At 39.9% G+C, this 21839-nt stretch overlaps 1 protein-coding gene across 3 annotated transcripts in view; it reads left to right on the top strand.

Moving 5' to 3' along the window:
- The first annotated feature begins 9827 nt into the window (after positions 1-9827).
- Positions 9828-21839, top strand: part of LOC115787427 (F-BAR and double SH3 domains protein 1-like) — a 34335-nt gene continuing 22323 nt past the window's right edge. The window contains exons 1-3 of one of the 3 annotated variants that reach the window (XR_004020501.1): positions 9828-9948; positions 19046-19143; positions 19307-19352. Coding sequence is in view for 1 of the 3 variants with exons in the window: in XM_030740129.1 (XP_030595989.1) it covers positions 17103-17123; positions 19046-19143; positions 19307-19352 (165 nt within the window). In the remaining 2 variants the exon portion in view is untranslated. Of the gene's footprint in view, positions 9949-17013; positions 17124-19045; positions 19144-19306; positions 19353-21839 lie in introns of those variants that run through there. The other 2 variants (XM_030740129.1, XR_004020502.1) reach the window with 2 other exon arrangements.

The following is a 21839-nucleotide window of genomic DNA, read 5'->3' on the forward strand; positions in this document are numbered from 1 at the left end:
GAACTGCTGGCAGGATAAAATTTATTTCAGTCCGCAGCCACTGAACAACAGAAGAGAAATTATCTCACTTATTTTCCTCTGTACAGTGACGGCTATGTCTTCAGAGTTGAGGAAATGCCGCGACAGTCATAAGCAATGAGATCGCGCTGATATGTGGCTAGCGTGAGTACAAACACTGCTGTATCAGACTTGCCACCATATCAGGGGCCTATTAAGGATATCCTGTGTGGTAGGATGAACTAATGGACAAAAAGTGTAGGGATTCCCCAAAAGTTTGGAAATGTCTCGACCTGGTGTATTAAAAAGCTGCAAACCTCTCGCGTATCCACTGACAAAGACTCAGGAGAAGGTTTATGCAACAAGACCTGAGGAAGACTGAGGGGGATAAACAATTAGCTGTACTTTTGCAGTGACCTAATCAGAGCTTGAAAATTCAGCTTAGATTAAAAAAAAAAATACTAATTTTGAATTAAAATATTGGCTAAAAATCTTATTTGGACCAAAATAATTGACTGTAAGCTAGCAGGTCTATCATTATCATCATGACTGGATCCTCCACCACCTCCTCTGCATGGATGCTCCTAATGCCTCTGGCACTTTTGATCTTTTCATCTCCCGGTCACATGTCACGTCTGCCCAGAGAGATCAATGAACTTCTGTCCACACAGATCATCAAGGAGTTGAAGGCTCTGGGGGTAAGACAACAAACCAGCAAACTGAAGATTAGTAGTGAGTCATTATATGTGGTGGCACTTAAGAGTTGTAAAGAGAGTCATCAAAATTATGCACCAGGCAAACTTTTTTTTAAAAAATCCAGTAAATTGCAGCAGGTTTTGTTTTCTCTTTCAAACTTAATCTTGTACATTTCAGCAGTTGTTGCAGTGTTTTAGTATGTCCAGGGTTAAACTTGGTTTGGAGAAATCAAAATCTTTATAGTGCCACTGACAAACACTGAAGGCTCTTCAGTGATTTTAGTTACAGCTACATAGAAAACTGATCATCTGTGTGGGTGAACTATGGAATAGAAATCTGATCAAGCAGCGTGCGTCGATGCTTTAAATGCATTTGACATTTAGGTTGTTTTTTAATGCTGCCGCTGATCTGATTGCACTCTTTCTCTTTTTGACAGAGGTGTTCAGAGGGTTTCAACAAAACTGTAAGTCTGCCCCTTTTTTTTTTTTTTTTGTTTTAATTTGACATCTTGTGCTGCTTAAAGCTTTTGACTTTTTCCACCACCTCCTCTGTTTCCTGTCGTCTTTCATTCATTAAATTAAAATTCACAAGCATGCAGAGCATCCGCTCTTTTTTTGTTTTGAACAATGTCTCTGCTCCTGCTTCCTGCGTTTTCATTGGCAACACAATTGCACTGCACTTACCTTCGTGAGGAACCACAGGAGAGATGATACTGAGCCATGAGTCGAATGCAATCGTAAGCATATTTATGGACAAATAATTATTTAAAAGCCTTAAACAGCTGTGGTATTTTCACGTGCTTCCATCTGCACGTTGTGATGTAAATGTTACATAATAAGAGGGAAGAGGTTGGACTGCACACAGATTGCTTTCAGATATAATTTTTACATATTTCTTTAAAAAAGAAAATTCTAAAATGTGAAAACAGAATATAGCATTAGGTTTCACACAAGGCAAATGTGGTGTATACTGTATATAGAAGAAGATAAACATACTCATACTTTTTTTGACTTTCACTAAAATTAAAAAAAAACAAAAAAACTCACAACTGCACTCTGTGTCATGCATGTACGACTTTGTTGCTCTTTTCTGCATCTTCACCACTTCCTCTTTGCTTGGCCCTTATCTGAACCAATTTCAGTTATTCATGCGAGGCTTTGTAGACTGGAGGATGCTGTCATTTTTTCTGTTTCCTTATAAAATGCGCACGTAACTTGTCCTCCTTTGCAGTAGGTGAAAGCAGTAAAACGAGCTATAATGCTTCAAATGTTCTTGAAAATATTTAATTGTGGAAGGGAACACGACAAATGCTGCTTTACTGATTCAAAAATCTGATGGCTCCTCACTGTTTTCTCCTCAGCACCAGCTCAACATCTCCGTACCACAATCGGTAAGTTAGAATTATCATTGACAAGTGTGATTATTTTCTTAGTTTTAGATGAGAAGAAGGATTATTTAGATCTCTGAGCAGAAACGGCAGGTCACTGGATGTTGGCGTGACCAGATCCCAAGAAATTAAATGTGAAACAAATTCCTGGAGGAATGAGAGCTAATTTATGAAGTGTCATCATTTAAAAAGTCCTGTCTGTGTTATTAGAGCAGCCCGCAGCTCTGCTGTTCTGTGACCCCAGGAAACACTGTCCCAACAAGTTTATGGTCTCGTAACTAGTTTCACATTTTGAGTGAAACAGGATGTTTGTTTTTCTCAGTTATAGTTCTCTTTAGGGTCCAAATGGAGCTGCTTTCAAAAATCTAAGATGATGTTAATGAGACTCCACTAACAAATGGGTGATGTTGTGGTGATAAAGAAAAGCAAAGAAATAAAAAAAAAAATGTACCAAGTTTAATCCCTGGAATAAACCAAATGAATAAATAAAATACATTTCAAAGAACAAAAACAATATGAGTAGGATTCCCAAAGTTTGTACTAATACTGGTGTTTCTCTGGAAAGGAATGTCCCTTTCCATATTTTATCGCAGGGATCAAGTCTATGAACTGCGAGTCTATGAAAATACTCACTGGGAATCTGCTCAGACGCCTGGAATTAGTGAACAACATGTGTCACGTAAGTCATCATGGCTGCTAATTTATGCAGAATCTAAAAAGAATTTATTTCACTTCATAACATGAATGTATGATTCCCCCACACCCCCCCCAGGTCTACAACAGCAGTGAATGGACTTACGAGCCGTTGATCACACGAGTCACACCACAAGATTTTCACAAGAGCCTGACAACCCTGGTGCAGCAGTACAAAAGCAGAACTACAACCTGGACAACCCTCAAGCACTGAAACCTTTGATATTTTGACATTTAGCTGGTTGCTGGAGAGCATCAGCATTTAGGAAAGATGCTCTCTCAATTTTACTGGCGTCCAGATAATTCTGAAATGTTTCTATTCCTGGAAAGTCTGGTAACTGAACTCGATTTTATAGCCATTTCCTGGAGCCTTTAATGTTAGCTTACAGAGGAGGAAATTGTGTTAAAACTACTTTTTCATAGAAAAATACAATTGTTAACACTTAAATTATATTTGCCTTTTCCACTATAATAGAGACCTGTCCACATATTTAAGTAGACTATGCTGTTTGGGAAAATAATGAGCTCCTGTGAAGACTTCTCTGCTATGAAGGAAAGAAAACAAGTAAACTGAACTGACCTGTAGGTCCCCGTACATCATCTATTAATCAGTAATTATTTAATCAGACACTATCTCAGTATTACTGGAATTCAACTTACTGACCTTACAGTTTGACCTGTTTTCAAATATGTTCTCATGTTGCTTCGTATTTATGCTATTTATTATTAATTTATTAAAGTATTAAAGAAACCTGTTCGCGAGTCATTCATTCTTTCTAATGTATAGAAATGTGCAACATTATTTGCTCTGGAGCAAATAATGTTGCACATACCCTGCTCAAAAACCCCATTTTATCTATTATTATGGTTTGTTGGCACTTCTTACCCCAACTAGCATTTACATGTACAGTAAATGACAGTTGATTTCAGAACGCATTAATGAGTTGGACCTAAATAAACCTAAATCTGATATAATAGAATTAAAATTGTAAGATCGCAATGAACAACGTAGGGTTTCCCCAGATGAAAACCTCTGGGGTGTATCTCAGACGCCTGGCTGTCTGAACATGAAAAGTAAAAAAATAAAACAAAGTCTTCTAGGAGAAAATCAACTCTTTTAAATGCGCTGCCTTTTTGTGAGGGAGACCTGCTGCTGCTTTCTACAGAAAACAGATATTCCTTGAAAGCATAACTGAGAATAATTTAGCTGTATGGGAATGCACCTTTTCATTCAGATTCAAATTTTGTGTGCTTTCTGGGACAGTACTTAATACTCATCATACTGTCTGTACAGCATCAGAGACTGACTGATGATGATCTCGTTCTTCCTGTCCAAAAAAGGCTGAAAAGAGGTGCTGGCTCCAGGACATGTGCATAGCAAACAAGCTCCAGACCTTGCTACAGTTACTAGACACTGTAAGTTAAACATGTGAAACAACAGAGGGGCTGGTAATAAAAATGTACCTTTCAAACCAGCATGCACACTGGACTCTGCTTCCCTCTATAGGCTTTCAAGACAAACCACAATCAGAAAGAGAGAGTTGCACATTAGTGAAACTACTAAAGAAGTGAGAGTGCACCACAGCTCAAACAAATGAATGGCAGAGAGCGGACACCATCAGCATCCAAACATGCAGCCACCACCTACAAAGGTGAGGTCACAGTAAATATCTAATGTAGATTAATGAATAAAGGAAGTGCTTACTGCTCACTCCTTTCATTTCTCTTGCATATGCTGACTTCTTAAGGTTGTTATTCATTTTCCTGAATAAATATCATATACAGTATCTTTGTTGTGTATATTGCATGCTATGTAGGGTGGTTCCACAGTGTAGTGGTTTACATTTGTGTTTGGTAAGCAAAGGTTTGTTGGTTCAATTCCAACTGGAGTCAGCGCCCCCCCCGCCAAATCTAACATTTCAAACTAGGATTTATGATTATAGTAAGCTTCATATATTTACACCAGAGGACTACAGTAACTTTGGCCTCCCTCTTGGCTCCCCTATGTGTACTCTTCCATTTTGCATCTCTCTCTGATAAAGCAGCACTGTAAGTCTCAGATGTGGCGAGGTGGTTTTACTTTCTAAGAATGGCAGCTGTGTTCACCTGCATCTTGTCACAAAGTAACAGTAAGTAAGAAAAGCCTTTAGCTGTGGAAATCTGCTCCTTTATCTTTTTTGTCAATATTATCTGCTTGAGAAAAAATATCGTTTGATATTAGCTATTAGTTTGCCTTAGCTCTTTGTCATGTTTGTTTTCCTGTGTGTTTTCCCCATTTGGATTCATGGACTTTAGCTTCAGCTGCCTTTTTTGGACTTCTGCACATCTAAATAAAGGTTCATCTAACTCTAAATGCATGTTGAATAATGCTTAAGGTATAGCTGCCACTACATTGTTAGTGCAGAGAGAAATGAAAATATCACAAATCAACTATCAAAATACAAATGTAAAATAATGCCAGTATTTGCGCTTCTTTAAATTTACTTACATTTTCCATAACAGCAATAAAGGATAAAGACATGTCTATATAGGATATCCTTAGTGTTGTAGTACTCGAGATCGGTCTTGGTCTCGAGACCGGTCTCGAGACCGCTTTTTGATGGTCTCGGTCTTGTCATGGACTCGACCGCATTTGGTCTCGGTCTTGTCATGGACTCGGACCTTGCGGACTCGGGATTTTATTTCAAGACCAGTCAAGACCACAGCTGTGGAAATATCACTAAATTGCCAGAATACTGTCCAATTTATTTGTTAACATCTTTGCTTTTATTGGATGCAAAACGTACTGATTCAAATCCCACAAATATTGCGCTCCTCTGCCTCTCAAAGGAGCGCACCTCACAGACTCCGCCCCGGCTAGGTCGCTGCTATTATCGCTGCTTACGCCTGTATCATTTCACCGCAGTTTGCAATCTACCACAGAGCACGGACAGTTTCATTCACAATGTGTATGTTTGATCTCACTATGGTCACGCGTGTGCTGCATAAATCGAAATAACCGCATGAACACGAAGAGAAGTAAGAGGGAAAATGAAGATCAAAGGAAAATTTCAGGCTTCCGATTCAACAAAAAAATCCCAGCATGAAAGGTAAATACCAACCTTCATGTATTTTGATACACAAACTAAAAATTTAATGCAAGTTTTAGGGCTGCAACGATTCTTGGAATAACGCAATTCGATTATTAAAAATCCTCGACACAAATTTGTTGCTTTGATGTTTGGTTTCAGCTCTGCAGCTCAGGTGTCTCCGTGTAAGCGGAGCATTTCCAAAAAAACAAAAACGAGCCTTTAACACGAGTGGATCGCTGAGATGTTTTTTCACGCCCCCACTTCTCTGTGCTGTGAGTGCGCATGTTTGAATGTGCGCGTGTTGTGCAGAGGATGTCAGCTGTTATTTTTTTCTTTACGTCAGCTGTAGCCACCAGAACAGATCTATAACCACAGTGTACTGGGGAAAGGGGGGCTGCCATTAGCACTAGCAATCGTTCGGTGCCCCCCCACCCCCTTCAGTACAGAGGGGCTCCTTCAAAATGTTTTTATCAACCACCTGATCAGCAACATGAAGAACAGAGAACTTTGTAGCTGCTCCATCCACCCTGTTTGTTTCACACAGAGAAACATCTGCAGTACGGAAGTTAAAATAAGCTGATGAGTTGTTAAAATGAAAAATTATTTCTTATCCAATTACTTGATTAATTGACGGAGTAATCAATTAAATACTTGATTACTAAAATAATTGATAGTTGCAGCCCTACTTGTATTCAGAAAGCCATAGTCAAACATTAATTTTCAGCACCAGTAGAGCTATGAGAGGCCTTCAAGAATAAAATACTACAGTTCCCAGCAAGATGATGTCACTTCCTATTGTTGCATTAAAAACATGATAGTTTATGCTCACAATATGGTGGCTGATATTCAAATGTAGGAAATGCTATTAGCAGCCGAGGAATCTGGATTATGTTTTTGTTGTATATTTTTTTATGTGATTTCTGCAAACACAGTGGAAGGAAACGGCACTCTGGGACACATTAAATGCGTGATGTATAAATGTAACTTTTCTGGATTATATGTAAAAATGATCATTCTATCAATCTAATAAGGCCTGATTTAGAGTTCTGCATTGATCCTTTGTGTATAACTGAAAATCCTCTCTGAAGCAAACCTGACATGCACCTCGAGAAATGTAACTACACGTCCAAAAAAACTGATTACTGCTTTCTGGTTACGTCTTAGACCCCATCACTCAATTAACAAGTGGGAGCGGCATTTAGTGGTTAGTATTAGCTTACTAATTAGCATTAGCATTAGTGCTGGGGTGAGAAATATTTCTTGCTAGAACCCGGAAGTTACCATGGCCACCACCACTGGTAACAGCAGAGAAGTAAGTAAGTTGTTTCTCCGCCATCAGTACATTGAGCTAGTGGTGGGCAGATTGATCCTGATATCGATAATATGGATGCCAACGTTGTATTGGTATTGATCAATATCAGTGTGATGAGATCGATACTTTGGCTTCAGTTTCTCTCCTGTATGCAGTGCTGCAGTATCATCAAAGATGCGAGCTGACTGTCTAAGTGTCGCTCCTGTCACAGCACAGAGCACTTTGCTCCTCCCCTCCCCACAGTGTTTTGTTATACTGTCATGTGATGTATAACATATTTTATTTGGGAAAAAAAAGGATTTTGCTATGAAACATTTAAATCAAATTTAAATGTAAATTTGTAGAAAATTAGTGAATGAAGGAACATTTTTTATAAAAAATTTTTATTATACTTTCTGAAAAATCTACCTGGAAAAAAGTTTGCATTTGTTCTTGAGTGATGATTTTGTACACTTAATTTATGAAAAAAAATTCCAGACATCAATGTATGGGGAAAATTGTTTTATTCTATTGTTTCAGAACAATAACTTTTATTTTGATAAAGTATTTTCTACTTACATATAAACTTTGCCCAATTCTATCCTGGGTTTTAACTAATTAATGATCCAAAGGAAAAAAATCTCAAACCAGTTAAACTTTATGGAAATTCTTCATAATTATTAAAAAGTATTGGTATCAGTATCGGTGATAATGGCCCTGTGGCATAGGATCGATACCAAATTATGAAGTGTTGCACACAACTACATTGAGCAGCAAACACCAGGAGTGATTGACAGTGCTAAGACCCTCCTCCTGGCTCTGACTGGTTGTTTTTGACTGGGAGCGGTTCAGGGAGGAGGTGGAGGAGCTCCATTTTTTTCGCAGATTATCGGTCTCATACTGTCTGACATGGTGACAGTTTTAACAAATATGTAAAAACCAGATTTTTTATAAAAGTTACATCCTGCAGCTTTAATCTGTATAAGATTAAAGGCTTTAGTTCTTACTGTCGATGAGTGTTTGCCATTTTTTCAGTTTTACACATTTAGCTATGTGGTTTTGAAAAAGCACCCATTTTTACAAAGGTTGTTGGTTTAAAAACAACACAACTTTATGCATAGTTTATGAAAGGCAGAGAATAGTTAAGACTATTGTGATGAACTATGAATAATTGTTTTACATTCTGTGATAAATGATCTTTATTTAATGCCCAGGAGTATTAAATAAAGATGGTTATATTTATTTGAGCTGTGAGTTTTTAATATCAGGGTAATTTTATGGGAATGCGGATCTTTCAGATGAATTTGAGAAGTGATTTTGATCATTTTTCACATTTTATTGTGTCATGTAGTGTCAGGCACTGGTCTTGGTCTTGTCTCGGTCTCGCCCCCCCTCGGTCTTGGTCTCGACTGGTCTCGGACCCTAAAAGTCTTGGTCTTGTCTCGGTCTCGATACCCTCTGGTCTTGGTCTTGTCTCGGTCTCGGGTTAGGTGGTCTTGACTACAACACTAGATATCCTACGTCTACATGATATGTGGTTGCACCAGCTATATACTAACACACAAACGTGGGCTTTACAACACCAACTTATCAAAATGTCACTAAAATATTTCTCTATAGGACTTCCGGGAAGGATATGAAGAGGACGGACGCATAAACTTGCAGTTCCACCAGACCCACCAACATATAGCCGACAAAGTAATGAAAAGTGATAAATGAGTACCAAACTGAAGGGAAAGGGCTCAAGAATACGGAGTTCTAGTCAGAAGTCAGAAAAGAACGACATGAAGGCAGGTAGAAAAGACGACGTTATAACAGGCTCCAAGCAGCTAACGTTAGCCGAAGCTACACCGTTGAAAGCTATGGGAGACGCCAGCGGGGAAACAGCGATGCTAATGGAATTAAGAAAACTTCGGCAGGAAAACACTGACTCATTTCGGGAGCTGAAGAGCTCTTTACACCGGGTAGAGTCATCTATGGAGGACTTGAAGAAACGAATGGAGGGGCTGGACAGAAGAGTGACTGAAGCGGAGGACAGAGTAAGTGCAACGGAGGACAGAAGCATACGGCAGGAGAGAGCACTGGGATATTTGCTGGAAAGAGAAGCTCTCCTCACGGCTAAATGTGACGACATGGAAAACAGACTCCGCCGTAATAACATCAGGCTGTATGGCGTTCCAGAGGGAGCGGAAAAGGAAGACATGATAAACTTTATCACAGACCTCCTGAGCACCTCTTTAGAGTTCCGAGAAGAAGTTGTTATTAAATTAGAAAGAGCACACAGAGCACCAGGTCCGAAGCCTAAAGCCGCAGCGGCGCCCCCAAGATCCATCATAGCCCGGTTTTTGGACTTTAGTGTAAAACAAAAAGTGCTTTCACAAGCTTGGAAGCAAAAAAACATACGGTACCAAGAGCACACGATTTATTTCGACCATGACTACTCACCGGACTTGCAGAAGAAGAGGAAAAAAGTCAGAGAAGTAATAAAAAAGCTAAAAGAAAAGAACATCAGGGCCCAGTCACCATACCCAGCCCAGCTGAAACTCTTCCTGAAGGAGGGCACAAGATTATTCCCCTCACTTTCAGCAGCGCATTCTACACTGAAAGAACTCGGCATTGAATCATCTTTGGAGGACGGAGAGATACTGGAACAGGAGTTGACACGAGACGGATGGACATCTCAGGGAAAGAAGAGAAAGAGCCAACAGCTGAACCCTGCTGAGATCAGAGCCATTATCCAAGGTGATAACAGAGAGAAGAGAGCCCCTTCCTGTGAATGAGATCGCCATATCAAGTCTAGAAGTGCATGAGAGGTAAATAGAAGCTAAATTTGTGATGAACAGTAAGGAAGATAATAGACAATAACAATAGAATAATAGTAAATAAGACTAGACATGCAAGGGAGTGTCATTTATCATAAAATATTGACTTCAACATATAGATTCAGGCTATAAAAGAAGTGTTGAAAAATAAGCTACGGGACGGTGGGGAAGGGAGGAAGAGGAGGACTGGATGAAGCAAATTTTACGATTATGGCGGTGTGAGGATACCTTGGGGACATCTTGGAGGACCATCGCCCAGGCACTTTGTGCACACCACCCAGAGAGCCCCATCTCTCTGCCCAAAGAAGATCGGGGGTGGGGACCCCCTGACTTTAGTTGTAGGGTTGTGTTTGTGTTCACCTCATTTCAGGGGCAAACCACCGGGTTATTGGAAGCTCACAGTTGTTTTTCATGTTCAGGAAAACTTTTTTGTTTCTTTACCATTTTGTGTCTCTCAGCAAACAATATTTTCTATGTAATTGCAACTTTTGACTTCACTCTGATTATAATTAAGTACAGTTACAAGGGATAAGCTACAAGAATGGATACATTAACAGTAATCACTTATAATATAAACGGAATAAATAATCCCGTGAAGAGAAAGAAAATTCTGACCCAGCTGAAAAGATTGAATTGTTCTATTGCAATGCTTCAGGAAACCCACCTTAATGAGACAGAACATAAAAAACTCAGAAGGGAGTGGGTGGGGCAGGTTTATAGTGCTTCATGTGAAAGGGGTAGAAAGAGAGGAGTTGCCATTTTGTGTCACAGATCACTAGGTTTTGCCTTAGAAGACATGTATGAAGACAAAAAGGGACGCTACATCTTGGCTGTGGGTACAATTAGAGGGGTGAAAATGTCCCTCTTAAACATCTATGCGCCTAATGAAGATGATCCTAGCTTCTTTAAGGATATTTCAGCCCTTTTGACAACCAAAGCGGAGGGATTTATAATAGCAGGAGGTGATTTTAACTGTGTGATGAACCACAGAATGGACAAACATCCTTGTGAACAAAGACCAGTGCCCCAGAAGGCTAAAATATTGCCTAGTTTGATTGAAGAATTGGGGCTGATAGATGTATGGCGTCAAAGTCACCCCAGGGAGCGTGATTACACCTTTTTTTCAAAGGTTCACGGAAGTTATTCCAGAATAGATCTCTTTTTTGTCTTAAGGAGAGATGTACATAAAGTCATAAATTGTCACATCAAACCAATAACAATATCAGACCACAGTCCAGTTGTCATGACAATAAACTTAGAAAATGATAAACAACCAAAACAGTGGAGAATGAATGTTTCGCTTCTGAACTGCCCAGAAGTAGTTCAAAGAATTAAAAAAGATTGGAACGAGTATATGGAAAAAAATGATAATGGGGAAGTATCAGTGTCTACTCTTTGGGAAGCTGCAAAGGCGGTAATGAGGGGCAAGCTCATTTCTCTGTCATCCCAAATTAAAAGAGAAGGCAATAAAAAACAGGTAGAATTAGAAAACCGCATTCAGCAATTGGAGGAAGAACATAAAAAGACAAATGATGAAACTATTTTAAAATCTCTCAGCGAATACAGGCAAACGCTAAATAACTTGTTGACATATAAGGCTGAGGGTGCATTACGGTTTGCTAACCAAAAGTACTATGAATCAGGTAATAGGGCTAGCAGGCTATTAGCATTTCAGTTGCGTAAGAAACAGGCAGATCGCACAGTGGAAAAGATAATGCATCCTTTTACAAAGAAAACACTGTCCCATCCTAAAGACATAGCAGAAGCTTTTTCAGCTTACTATGAGATGCTTTATGAATCAGAGGAGATAGACAATAAAATAGAGAAGATTAAGAAGGTACTGGGTAAAATTACGATACCAAAATTAATGGAAAATGACGCTAGAGCAATGAGGGATCCAATCACAAAAGAGGAAATTGAGGAAGCCATAAAAAATTTAAAAAACAACAAAGTGCCAGGAGCAGATGGGTTCCCTGGGGAATTTTATAAGTATTTTAAAACAGAAGTCACACCCCTATTACAAAGGGTATTTAATTATGCCCTCACAAATAAGGACCCCCCAAAGTCTTGGTCAGAAGCAATAATATCTATAATTCCCAAGGAAGGCAAAGACCCCACAAATTGTTCATCCTACAGACCAATAAGTTTGCTTAACTGTGATTTAAAAATTCTGACTACAATATTGGCAAATCGAATTCAAAAATGTATCCACACAATAATTAAACCGGACCAAATAGGATTTATAACGGGACGTCTAGGGATAAATAATATTAGGAGAACCTTAAATGTGATCTCTGTGGCAAAACAAAAACAGGACCCTTCAATGCTTCTCAGCCTTGATGCTGAAAAAGCATTTGATAGGGTTGACTGGCAGTACCTGAGACACACACTAGAAAAAATGGGATTTCATAGAGATTTTATTAATTGGATTACTGTGTTATATTCTGGACCCACATCCAAAGTACGGGTGAATGGATATTCCTCAAAGAATTTTAGTTTAAAAAGAGGGACTAGGCAGGGATGTCCTCTTTCGCCTCTACTATTTGTAATTAGTATCGAGCCCCTGGCGGAAAGCATACGGACAGACTCTAGAATTCATGGAGTAACAGCAGGAGGAGTCACTCATAAAATTTCATTATACGCGGATGACATTATTTTGTATATTTCTAACCCTCTGAGTTCGATCCCCAGGCTCATGACTGGTTTAAGAGATATTGGAGAAATCTCAGGCTACAAGATTAATGAAACCAAGTCAGAGGCTATGATGCTGGTGGGCAAATGGCCAAAAAGTTTAGATAAAGAGGTCACTTTTAATTGGCCCAAAAGGGGGTTTAAATACTTGGGTGTGATGATTACACCACAAACCTCGCAACTATTTAATGGAAATTATGGTAGACTAATCACACAAATAAAGTCGGACCTAACCAGATGGGAGATTCTTCCTCTGTCCTTATTGGGCAGAATAGAAACAGTGAGAATGAATTTTCTCCCACGATTAATGTATCTATTTCAGGCACTCCCTATTTGGATACCTGCCTCTGCTTTTAAAACTTTAGATAAAATGACTAATAACTTTATTTGGCAGAGGAAGAAGCCAAGGATTAGGCAGAAACTACTATTCAGCCCAAGAGAAAGAGGTGGTCTCGGTTTGCCTAATTTGAAGTTGTATTACTGGGCAGCACAACTTCGTGTCGTGGTCGAATGGCTTGTACAAGATGAGGAGACGAACTGGATTGGCCTGGAGAATAATGCGTGCCAGTTGGTACCTCTTGAAGGGATCCCATTTATGGAGGGAAAGAAATGGAAAGATTTAAAAGTTGAAAATGAGTGGATTATCTGTACGCACAGGGTTTGGTCCTTGGTGAGGAAAAAAATAGTTCATTACACAATGTCCAAGTGCACTCCCGACCAGTGGGGTGGCAATGTCACCCTCTGTGCAGCCATTGGTAACCACCACCTACATGTAGAGCCATACAACACTGGACATCTCCTCACATTCCTGGGTGGTCTACAGGACTGCTTGGAAATCTTTCCTCCAATATTAGGAATTCTGCTTGCGATCAAGGTGTGATCTTTGACTGAGTTACCACGGTAGTTCACTCATGCTACAACAGACAAATATTGCAAAAACTGTTTTAGTGTGTCCAGGGCAGGGTTATAATAGATTTGGATTTTACATTATCATTTAGTTTTAGTTATTTTTTACTTTTTTTTTCTCTAATTCAGTTAGTTTTAATTAGTTTTCAGAGTCTTTTTGCTCGTTTTTATTTTAGGTTTAATGCGTGGTTTTAGTTTAATTTCGTTAGTTTCAGTATTAGTTTTAGTTTTTCATACTTTGTCAGGTGCAAGATTCAAGGCACAAGAGTGACTATTGTGCAATAAAAACTCAACAAAAGATACATAAAGAAATATATTCAAGAACCAACAGTTCACAAGACAGCAGCACTACGTGCTAAATGTGTAATAATTAGGACACACATGAACATCAACAGGGAGAAACAAAGAAAAATATGGACTCCGAAACTCAATAAATTCTACAATAAACTCCCAATAAACTTCATCGTCAGTGCAGTAGATTAACAACACCTACATGTGGTGTGTCACAAAAACAAACTCTTTGAAGGAGTCAAAGCTCAAATCCAGCTGCATCCTGATGTTCTCACCACCTGATGCTGCTTCTGTTTTGGAGCTAGCTTGGTTAGATGCTCTAATTAGACTTGCAGGGTCTTTGCGGCCTCTATATACAACCTACAGAAGTGTCCGACCTCATGTCCACATTCATGCTTGTGTAGCTGGATTGTGTGTGTGTTAATTAGCTTGTGGTCGGTGCCGGCAGGGACTTTTTTTTTTGGTCCCAGCTCTTTGTGCTCAGTTGTTTTGGCTGCAAACATGTGTCCCTGTTTTTTCATTTTCTTCATTCCCTCACATCCATTCAACCCGCCAGGAATTTGCTGACATTTGTGAGTCCTTATACTGATGCTTTGATTATTAGTCCTGATTGTTATTCTCTGACTGATAAAGTAGCCAGAAACAAACAAGGACGGAACAGGTTAATCACAACCCTGCGGCTGCGTGGACCTGACGAATAGTCACATTTCTCCAGAGGTGAACATTAGGTTAAGTCGGTTCAGAGCGACTCTGCCGTTTTCTCGTGCACACGCAGGCACACAGCTGCCCGACGGCGCTCCCAGCTTAAACTCGGAGAGAGCGGAAAAATGATCGATCCACGAGGCTTTTAAATAAAATGACAAACAAGGAACAGGTAATTTTATCTATATTTTCAGTTAGTTTTTTAAACTCACATTACAGTTTTAGTTAGTTATCTTTTTTTCCTTTTAATTGTAGTTCTTATTTATTTCAGTTAACAACAATGTTTTTTCAGTTTCAGTTTTCGTTATTTCGTTCGTTTTTGTTAACTATAATAACCCTGGTCCAGGGTAAAACATGGTTTAGATCAATGCATCCATATCATTGAAATCAAAAGCTTTATAATGTCACTGACGGACACTAAAGACTCATCTCAGGCATTTTAGTTGGACCCTTCTCATGCAAGCTACAAAGAAAACTGATAACCTTGTGTGGGTGAGGTGTGGAATAGATAACTGATAAAGGAGCCTGTGTTCATGCTTTGAATGCATTTGACATTTAAGTCACTAGTTTTTCTTGCATTGCAGACAGTCTTTAGTGTCATGCTCTAGGACTGTTCAGGGTTTTTTCCCCCTCTTTTGCTCTCTCCTCTCACCTTCTAAAAGGAAGGGTATACCTTTCCTTTGCTCGTATGTGCAGCTGGGCATGTCCCACTGTGGGCTCCGTCCACCGGCAGTCTGCTGGTTTCCCACTCTTCAGCCAACTCACCTGTTCCTCATCAGTTCGTTGCCTACCAGCATTTATGGACCAGCTCGAGTTACACTCTTAACCAGACTATTGTGGTAATCAGGCTCTCTGATGCTAGTTGAAATCCTTAATGAACTTTCTGTGCTAACATCACTTCTGTCTCTGCTTCACAGCAGCCCACCCTATTCATGCAGGGTTATCAAACCAAGGTGTGTTGCTCGGCCAACATGATCAGAGCCCCGACTCTTTGCTGCTCTTTAGTCGAGCAGCAATGAGGGACTCATCAATGCCTCGATCAGATATGCAGTATGATCCAGTCAGTTCATGCTCAGCTGGCTGAAGCTCCCACAACTGAACGAGCTGCTCCAGCCTATTCATCAAATCTTCCATCATGTGACCTTCTGTTCCCCAGAGCCTTAAATTTACTGAGGAGTTTAAAAAAATCTTTGCTCATCCACTCTGTGAAGAAGATGCTGCCAAGAGTCTTTTAAATCTAAAATAAAAGTGCAGTGGACCTTTTTAGCAGAGACTGGGTGAAGTTTGAAAGCTTTGCAAGGGGCCTGCCTTCACTCACTAAACAAGCAAATAAAAGCAAATAGGCTTCCCACCTCCAATAAAGCTTTAGTGTCCCTGGTTATCGGAATTGATAATAATTGTTTTATGAGACAAATCGAGAAAAAATAACTACAAATCCTGACAGCACATGCTCACCTGTAGCTCTCCACTGACTTCTGCGGCTCGTTCCCCTGAGGTCTACCGCAGGACCTGCAGAGTCACACTCCCCCAGGGAAAGAGCGCAACGTGCAAGGCTGCCATTACTCATCTGACACAACCCATTTAACTTACTGTCTCAGGAAATCATGAGTACCTTAAGATCTCTCATTATCCTAGGTTACCCTTGTTAGAAAGAAAATCCTCATATCAACGGGTCAGACCAAATTTGCCACTTGGCAGATTGAGTCGCCCCATTGCAACTCTCCAGCTCAGAAAGTCTTGTTATTGGGTTGGAACCAGGCTCTAAGAAGCTGTCTCCTACATACATTAGTCCCTATGAAACTGAAACTGTAATTAGCCTCATTGCTGTTCACCTTAAACTTCTGTGACCCAGCAGCCACATTTCTTAATGCATGTTTATTCTAAATGTGCAACCATGTTTTGGAGGAACTGCTGCTGCTTTCTACACAAAACAGATTTTCCTTGAAAGCACAACTAAAAATACAGTTTAGCTGCATGGGAATTCACCTTGTTCTGTTCAGATTTTCTACTGTATCACAATACTCAGTACGCTCTATGCTGTATGCATAGCACAGAAGAGACTCGTGATTTCACTCTGTCCAAAAAGGCTGCAGAGATGCTGTTTTCTAAAGGTATTAAATGCGCATGATGATGGAAAACAAAATGCAGGCCTCAGTAAAACTACTAGTAGGATTTGATTGTCACAACTCATGTCAGAGCAAATAATCTAGACCAGGAAACAAGGCTGTTTTCTAATGAATAATCAAAAGAAAGATTAATACTTAGACTTAACTGAAGAGGTCCAATTTCAGAGTTTTAGTTCTTTTTCAGGGAGAGAACCCAGAACCTCTGCCAGGTCCAAGTTGGAACAAAATGACTTTTCAGACTAGTCTGGGCTCTGGACTCTGCTGCCCCCTATGGGTGTTCAAGACAAACCACAATCTGAGAGAGAGAGAGAGAGAGAGAGAGAGAGTTGCACATGTGCATTGGTGAGACTATTAAGGAAGTAACGGTGCACCACAACTGAAACAAACTAACGCCATAACGGAGAGAACGAACACTATCAGCATCCAAACATGCAGCCACCACCGAGAAAGGTAAGGTCATACTAAATATCTAATCAGCAAAACTGAAGATATTAACTCCGGCACTGTGATACTCCACTGCTTTGTTTCCTGTTGCATGAGAAATATTACATACACACATCATGACTCTCACAGACTACATTCACACCAACATGGAACTGGCACAGGTTAGTTTTTTGTTTGTTTTTTGTGAAAAATGTCACTTTTAATGTTATTTACTGTGTATATTACATGCCATGTCAGACCTTTGACATTTGAGACTTTTTATTTTTTGACAGACTTGGAGAACTGAATGTTTTTTTTGTTTTGTTTTGGGGATTTTTCTGCAACTCAAACCTAATGAAATGAGAGAGAAGCTGCGATACTACCTGGTTTCTTTGAGATGAGGTTGTTGACTCACAATTTTAAGTGTTAATAGTCACTTCAACATGTAACTAAGCTGACTGCTCAAACTCATAAACTTGCTGCTAGCCAGTAATGTGCATTACTTACTCATTTGTAACCTTTGATCCTACTTCCAATAATTGGAAATGTAAGTTAAGCTTACTAATACACTGCTCAAAAAAAAAAATAAAATAAAATAAAGGAACACATTTTAATCAGAGTTCAGCTTCAAGTCAGTTAAACGTCTGGGATATTGATCTGGCCAGTTCAGTAGCTAAGCAGCAGCAACCTGACTGCCATTAGGATGAAGTCCTTGGACCCACTGTCAGCCCCTAGGCTGGTGCAGTGGGTCCTGGGTTCCTCCTGGTGCACGACAATGCCCGGGCCTCATGTGAGGAGAGTATGCAGGCAGCTCCTGGAGGATGAAGGAACTGATGCCATTGAATGGCCCCCACACTCACCTGACCTAAATCCAGCAGAACACCTCTGGGACATGATGTTAGACTGTTAGGCATGCATACAAGCATGTGGGGGCCATACATACATACATACATACATACATACATACATACATACATACATACATACATACATACTACTGAGTACCAATTAGAGTTGCTGCAATGAAATTTCAGTAAAACAGACGAGGCTGCTGCATCATTTTTCACTTTAAATTTTAGGTGTCTTTGAATTCAGCCCTCTGTAAGTTGATCATTTTTATTTCATCATCCTTTCATTTCATCATATTTCATTTTTTTTAGCAGCACATTTGCTGTTGTTCATTGGTTATTTATTTATTTTTTTAATTCCTGAATATTAACATGCAGAGTACCGTCTGATACATTGAAAAGGTTACCACTGTAAAAGCTGTCACTTATGGATTATTAGCATGTTAAGAGTTATGCAGTATGCTCAGAAACAATTAAAACTGATGCATACTTTGCATACTCGTTTATAAAATCAGACAGTGATTCTTAGCAGTTAGCTCACCGTTGCACAGACTGTAGAAGAGGTTGCAGAAGATGAAGTAGCTAACAAACAGCCAGCTAGGATAGTTGCTTTGATATCTTCAGATAGAAGGTACTATACTTTTATAATTCTGAGCTTTTTTCTTTTATACAGCAAAAACAATTATATAAGCACAGGGCTACCAACAACCAAAAATGGCTGAACATTATTTAATAAGGTTTAGTTATCCAGTTCACACTGAGAGGCAGTTGTATTTATATGAACAGGAGCTTCTTGAAAAAAGCCTTATTCCCTGCAGCTTACTGTCTGTTTTAATAATCTCTAATATAGTGTTCTGTATGCAGTTTGGGTTATCACAGCATAACATGCAATAAAACAGCATGTCAGAGCAAATATTCTAGACTAGTGAACATGGCTGCTTTTGAATCATTAATATCTGGATTAATAATCAGACCAAAAACAAACACAAAAAATGCAAGTGAATCAAAACTGAATGACAGGATTCGGTTTGTTTGTTTTGTTTTTTTACCAATCAGTAAGATGTACTGTACAGCTGTCCCTGTGTGTGTGTGTGTGTGCAGGTAAAGGAGAGCCAGCAGATGAAAGTGGTGTTCTCAGAGCAGCTCAGCAAGCTGCAGACCAAACAGCATCAGGACACCGAGCTGCTGGAGGAGATCAGGTATTACACACTGTTTGTCTCACCAGACTGCATGAAGTCCTCCTGTGGGATCCTTTGGACAGAGGGTGATGAGCAGGGAGATCAATACAGAAATGCAGAGTGAAAGTGGGCATTACATTACACATGTGCTGTGTTTTTTTTTTTTTTTTGTGCCTTCCCTAAGGTCCTTCAGTAAGCAGCGTGCCGCTATAGAGAGAGAATATGGTCAGGTGAGTAAACATGATCTATTCTAGTCCTGTTTGGCTCTGTTACTGACACCTTTCATTGTTTACTGGAAATGCGCAAAATGTATTGATTTGAGGTCGCACATTAGCACCCGAGTGCTGGATTGTGTTTTGACTTGTGTGACTCCTACACTACAGCAGGTTTGTGAAAGAAAGAGCTTTATTTGTCACATATATATACATGCAGTGAAATTCAGTCTCTGCATTTAGCCCATCGCACATGGAGTATGTAGCAAGCACACGTAGCGCAACGTGGAGCAAGGGCGCAGCCAGAGGGTGCCCGGGGAGCAACCTGGGGGGGTGAGGGCCTTGCTCAGGGACCCACAGTGATGCCAGCCCAAGGATTCAAACCAGGGTTCTCTCAGTGATGAACCCTGCAGCTCACTGTCATTTTAGGCTGCAATAAATTATTCAATGTTTCACTGTTGCAACAACCATTATTTTTCCTCACAAACTGTTTTCCAACTGATTTGGAGAGAAACTGATTAAAGTGCTATTGACACAAGTCAGAGTGCAGTGCCCATCTTAAATTGTGATTGTCAGTGGAGTAAAAGATTTTTTTAGGTCATTGAGGTTTTAAAGCATCTACCTGGTGGCAGTAACTAACAGTAGTGTGGGTAGAAGGGGTGACTTGGTTAGGGGTTTGATGCTGAGGTGGTGACAAGAAGATACTTGTGTGACTCTAGCTCCGCTCAGCTCCTGCCTGACTGCACTGGTGACAGTCAGATAGGCCATGTCCCCTGGTATATGTCATTCCTTTACTACTGCTGCACTCTTGTTAACTTCTTAACATCTACCAGGTCGTCAGCAAACCACTCATGTGTTGGGGCAGGGTTGGGCTGTGTTTTAACTGCATGCTAAAGCACAGTTTCAGAATGAGATCTTACATCTATTTTGGCTCTGCAGGTCTATTGTCATAAGACTTACATGAGGGTATGCAGAATAGGTAATAAATCCATATAAATGTAAAATTAAATGAAGTTAGTCTAATAGATTAAGGTGTCTTCATTTACAGTAATCATTAACAACATGCTGGCCAGGCGTTCACACACTCTCTCTGTGCCTTTATACAGCACTGATGTAAAGGGAGCTAGCCTATAGCAGCTCCACACACTCTCAGAAACAAGTACACAGTAAAAGTCTTTTTCCCCCTACGGGTACAACCTACGTGCATGACTAATTACTAATCAAATAATAACTCAAGTCAATAACAGATGTCCAATAGTTTTTCTGCAATGTCATGTACAGATTTTAAGGTGCAATATCAGGTGGTGCAGCTCAGCATGAAGGTTCTGGCTTTCAACCTGCCTTTGTTGCAGCTGAATTACAAATGCCATTCCACTGTTTTTAATAAATAATATTTTTGTTTCATTAGATTAAGCTACAAAGTTGTGGCCAGATGTTCAAGGCTAGTCTCTGTAAGGCCGTGATTCTCAACTCCAGGCCTCGAGGTCCGGTGTCCTGCAGCTTTTAGATCTTTCCCTGATCCAACACACCTGAATCATATGGCTGAATGACCTCCTCAGTGTGCCGTCAAGTTCTCCAGAGTCCTGCTAATGACTTCTATATTTCATTCAGGTGTGTTGGATCAGGGACACATCTAAAAGCTGCAGGACACCGGACCTCGAGGCCTGGATTTGAGAATCACTACTGTAAGGTAAAACCACAAAAGTAGGTTTTGTGTGGATTGTCTCAGGATCGAGTCACTGACTGTTTGTGCTGAGAGCTTTGACATTGGTTACCATGGTTTCAGTAAAAAAAAATAACTGCTGAGAGCTTCATGTGTTTTTACACCATAGTGGAGAATGTTTCACAAATGTGTACATGACCATGTGTGTGTGTGTGTGTGTGTGTGTGTGTGCATGCCTTCCTGCCTTTGTAAGGGAGGACAAAGCTGCTGAAAAATGAACACTGATTATTGATCATCTTTCAGCATTTACAGCTTTTTAAAGCAACCTGAGCTGCCCAGTGGACACAGTTGTTAGGAGGCGTTGGAGCCAAAGGCAATGTGTGACAAATCTCACCAAGCTGGCTGCTTTTTGGATTTGCTCTGAACCGAAAACACAAACTGAAATTAGGAGCTCATCCGCCGTGCTGTACACTGACATTTATAAGAGATGTGAGTCGCTAGGGAAGTAATTATCTCCAGAGAGAGAGAGGTTGTTTCACCTTTTAATCGGAAGGTCGGTGGTTTGATCGCAGCTCATTCGTTCCACATACTAAACCCTGAATTACCCTGATGCATCCACTGGGGTGTGTGTGTGTGTTATAGTATTTAAAGGTATAGATTAAAGTGCTGTATGAATGCATGTATGAAGGGGTGAATGTGACATGTAGTAAAAAGCACTTTGAGTGCTCATTTAGTGTTCTGTATAAGTGCCAAGTAACAACAAAAAAAATATAAAGAGCCAAGTTTTATGAGATTCTTGTAGGATGGTAGTTGGTTAGTAAACTGTGTTTACAAAAACTCAG

The sequence above is a fragment of the Archocentrus centrarchus genome, chromosome 10, assembly GCF_007364275.1.
Source record: "Archocentrus centrarchus isolate MPI-CPG fArcCen1 chromosome 10, fArcCen1, whole genome shotgun sequence".
NCBI classification, from domain to species: domain Eukaryota; kingdom Metazoa; phylum Chordata; class Actinopteri; order Cichliformes; family Cichlidae; genus Archocentrus; species Archocentrus centrarchus.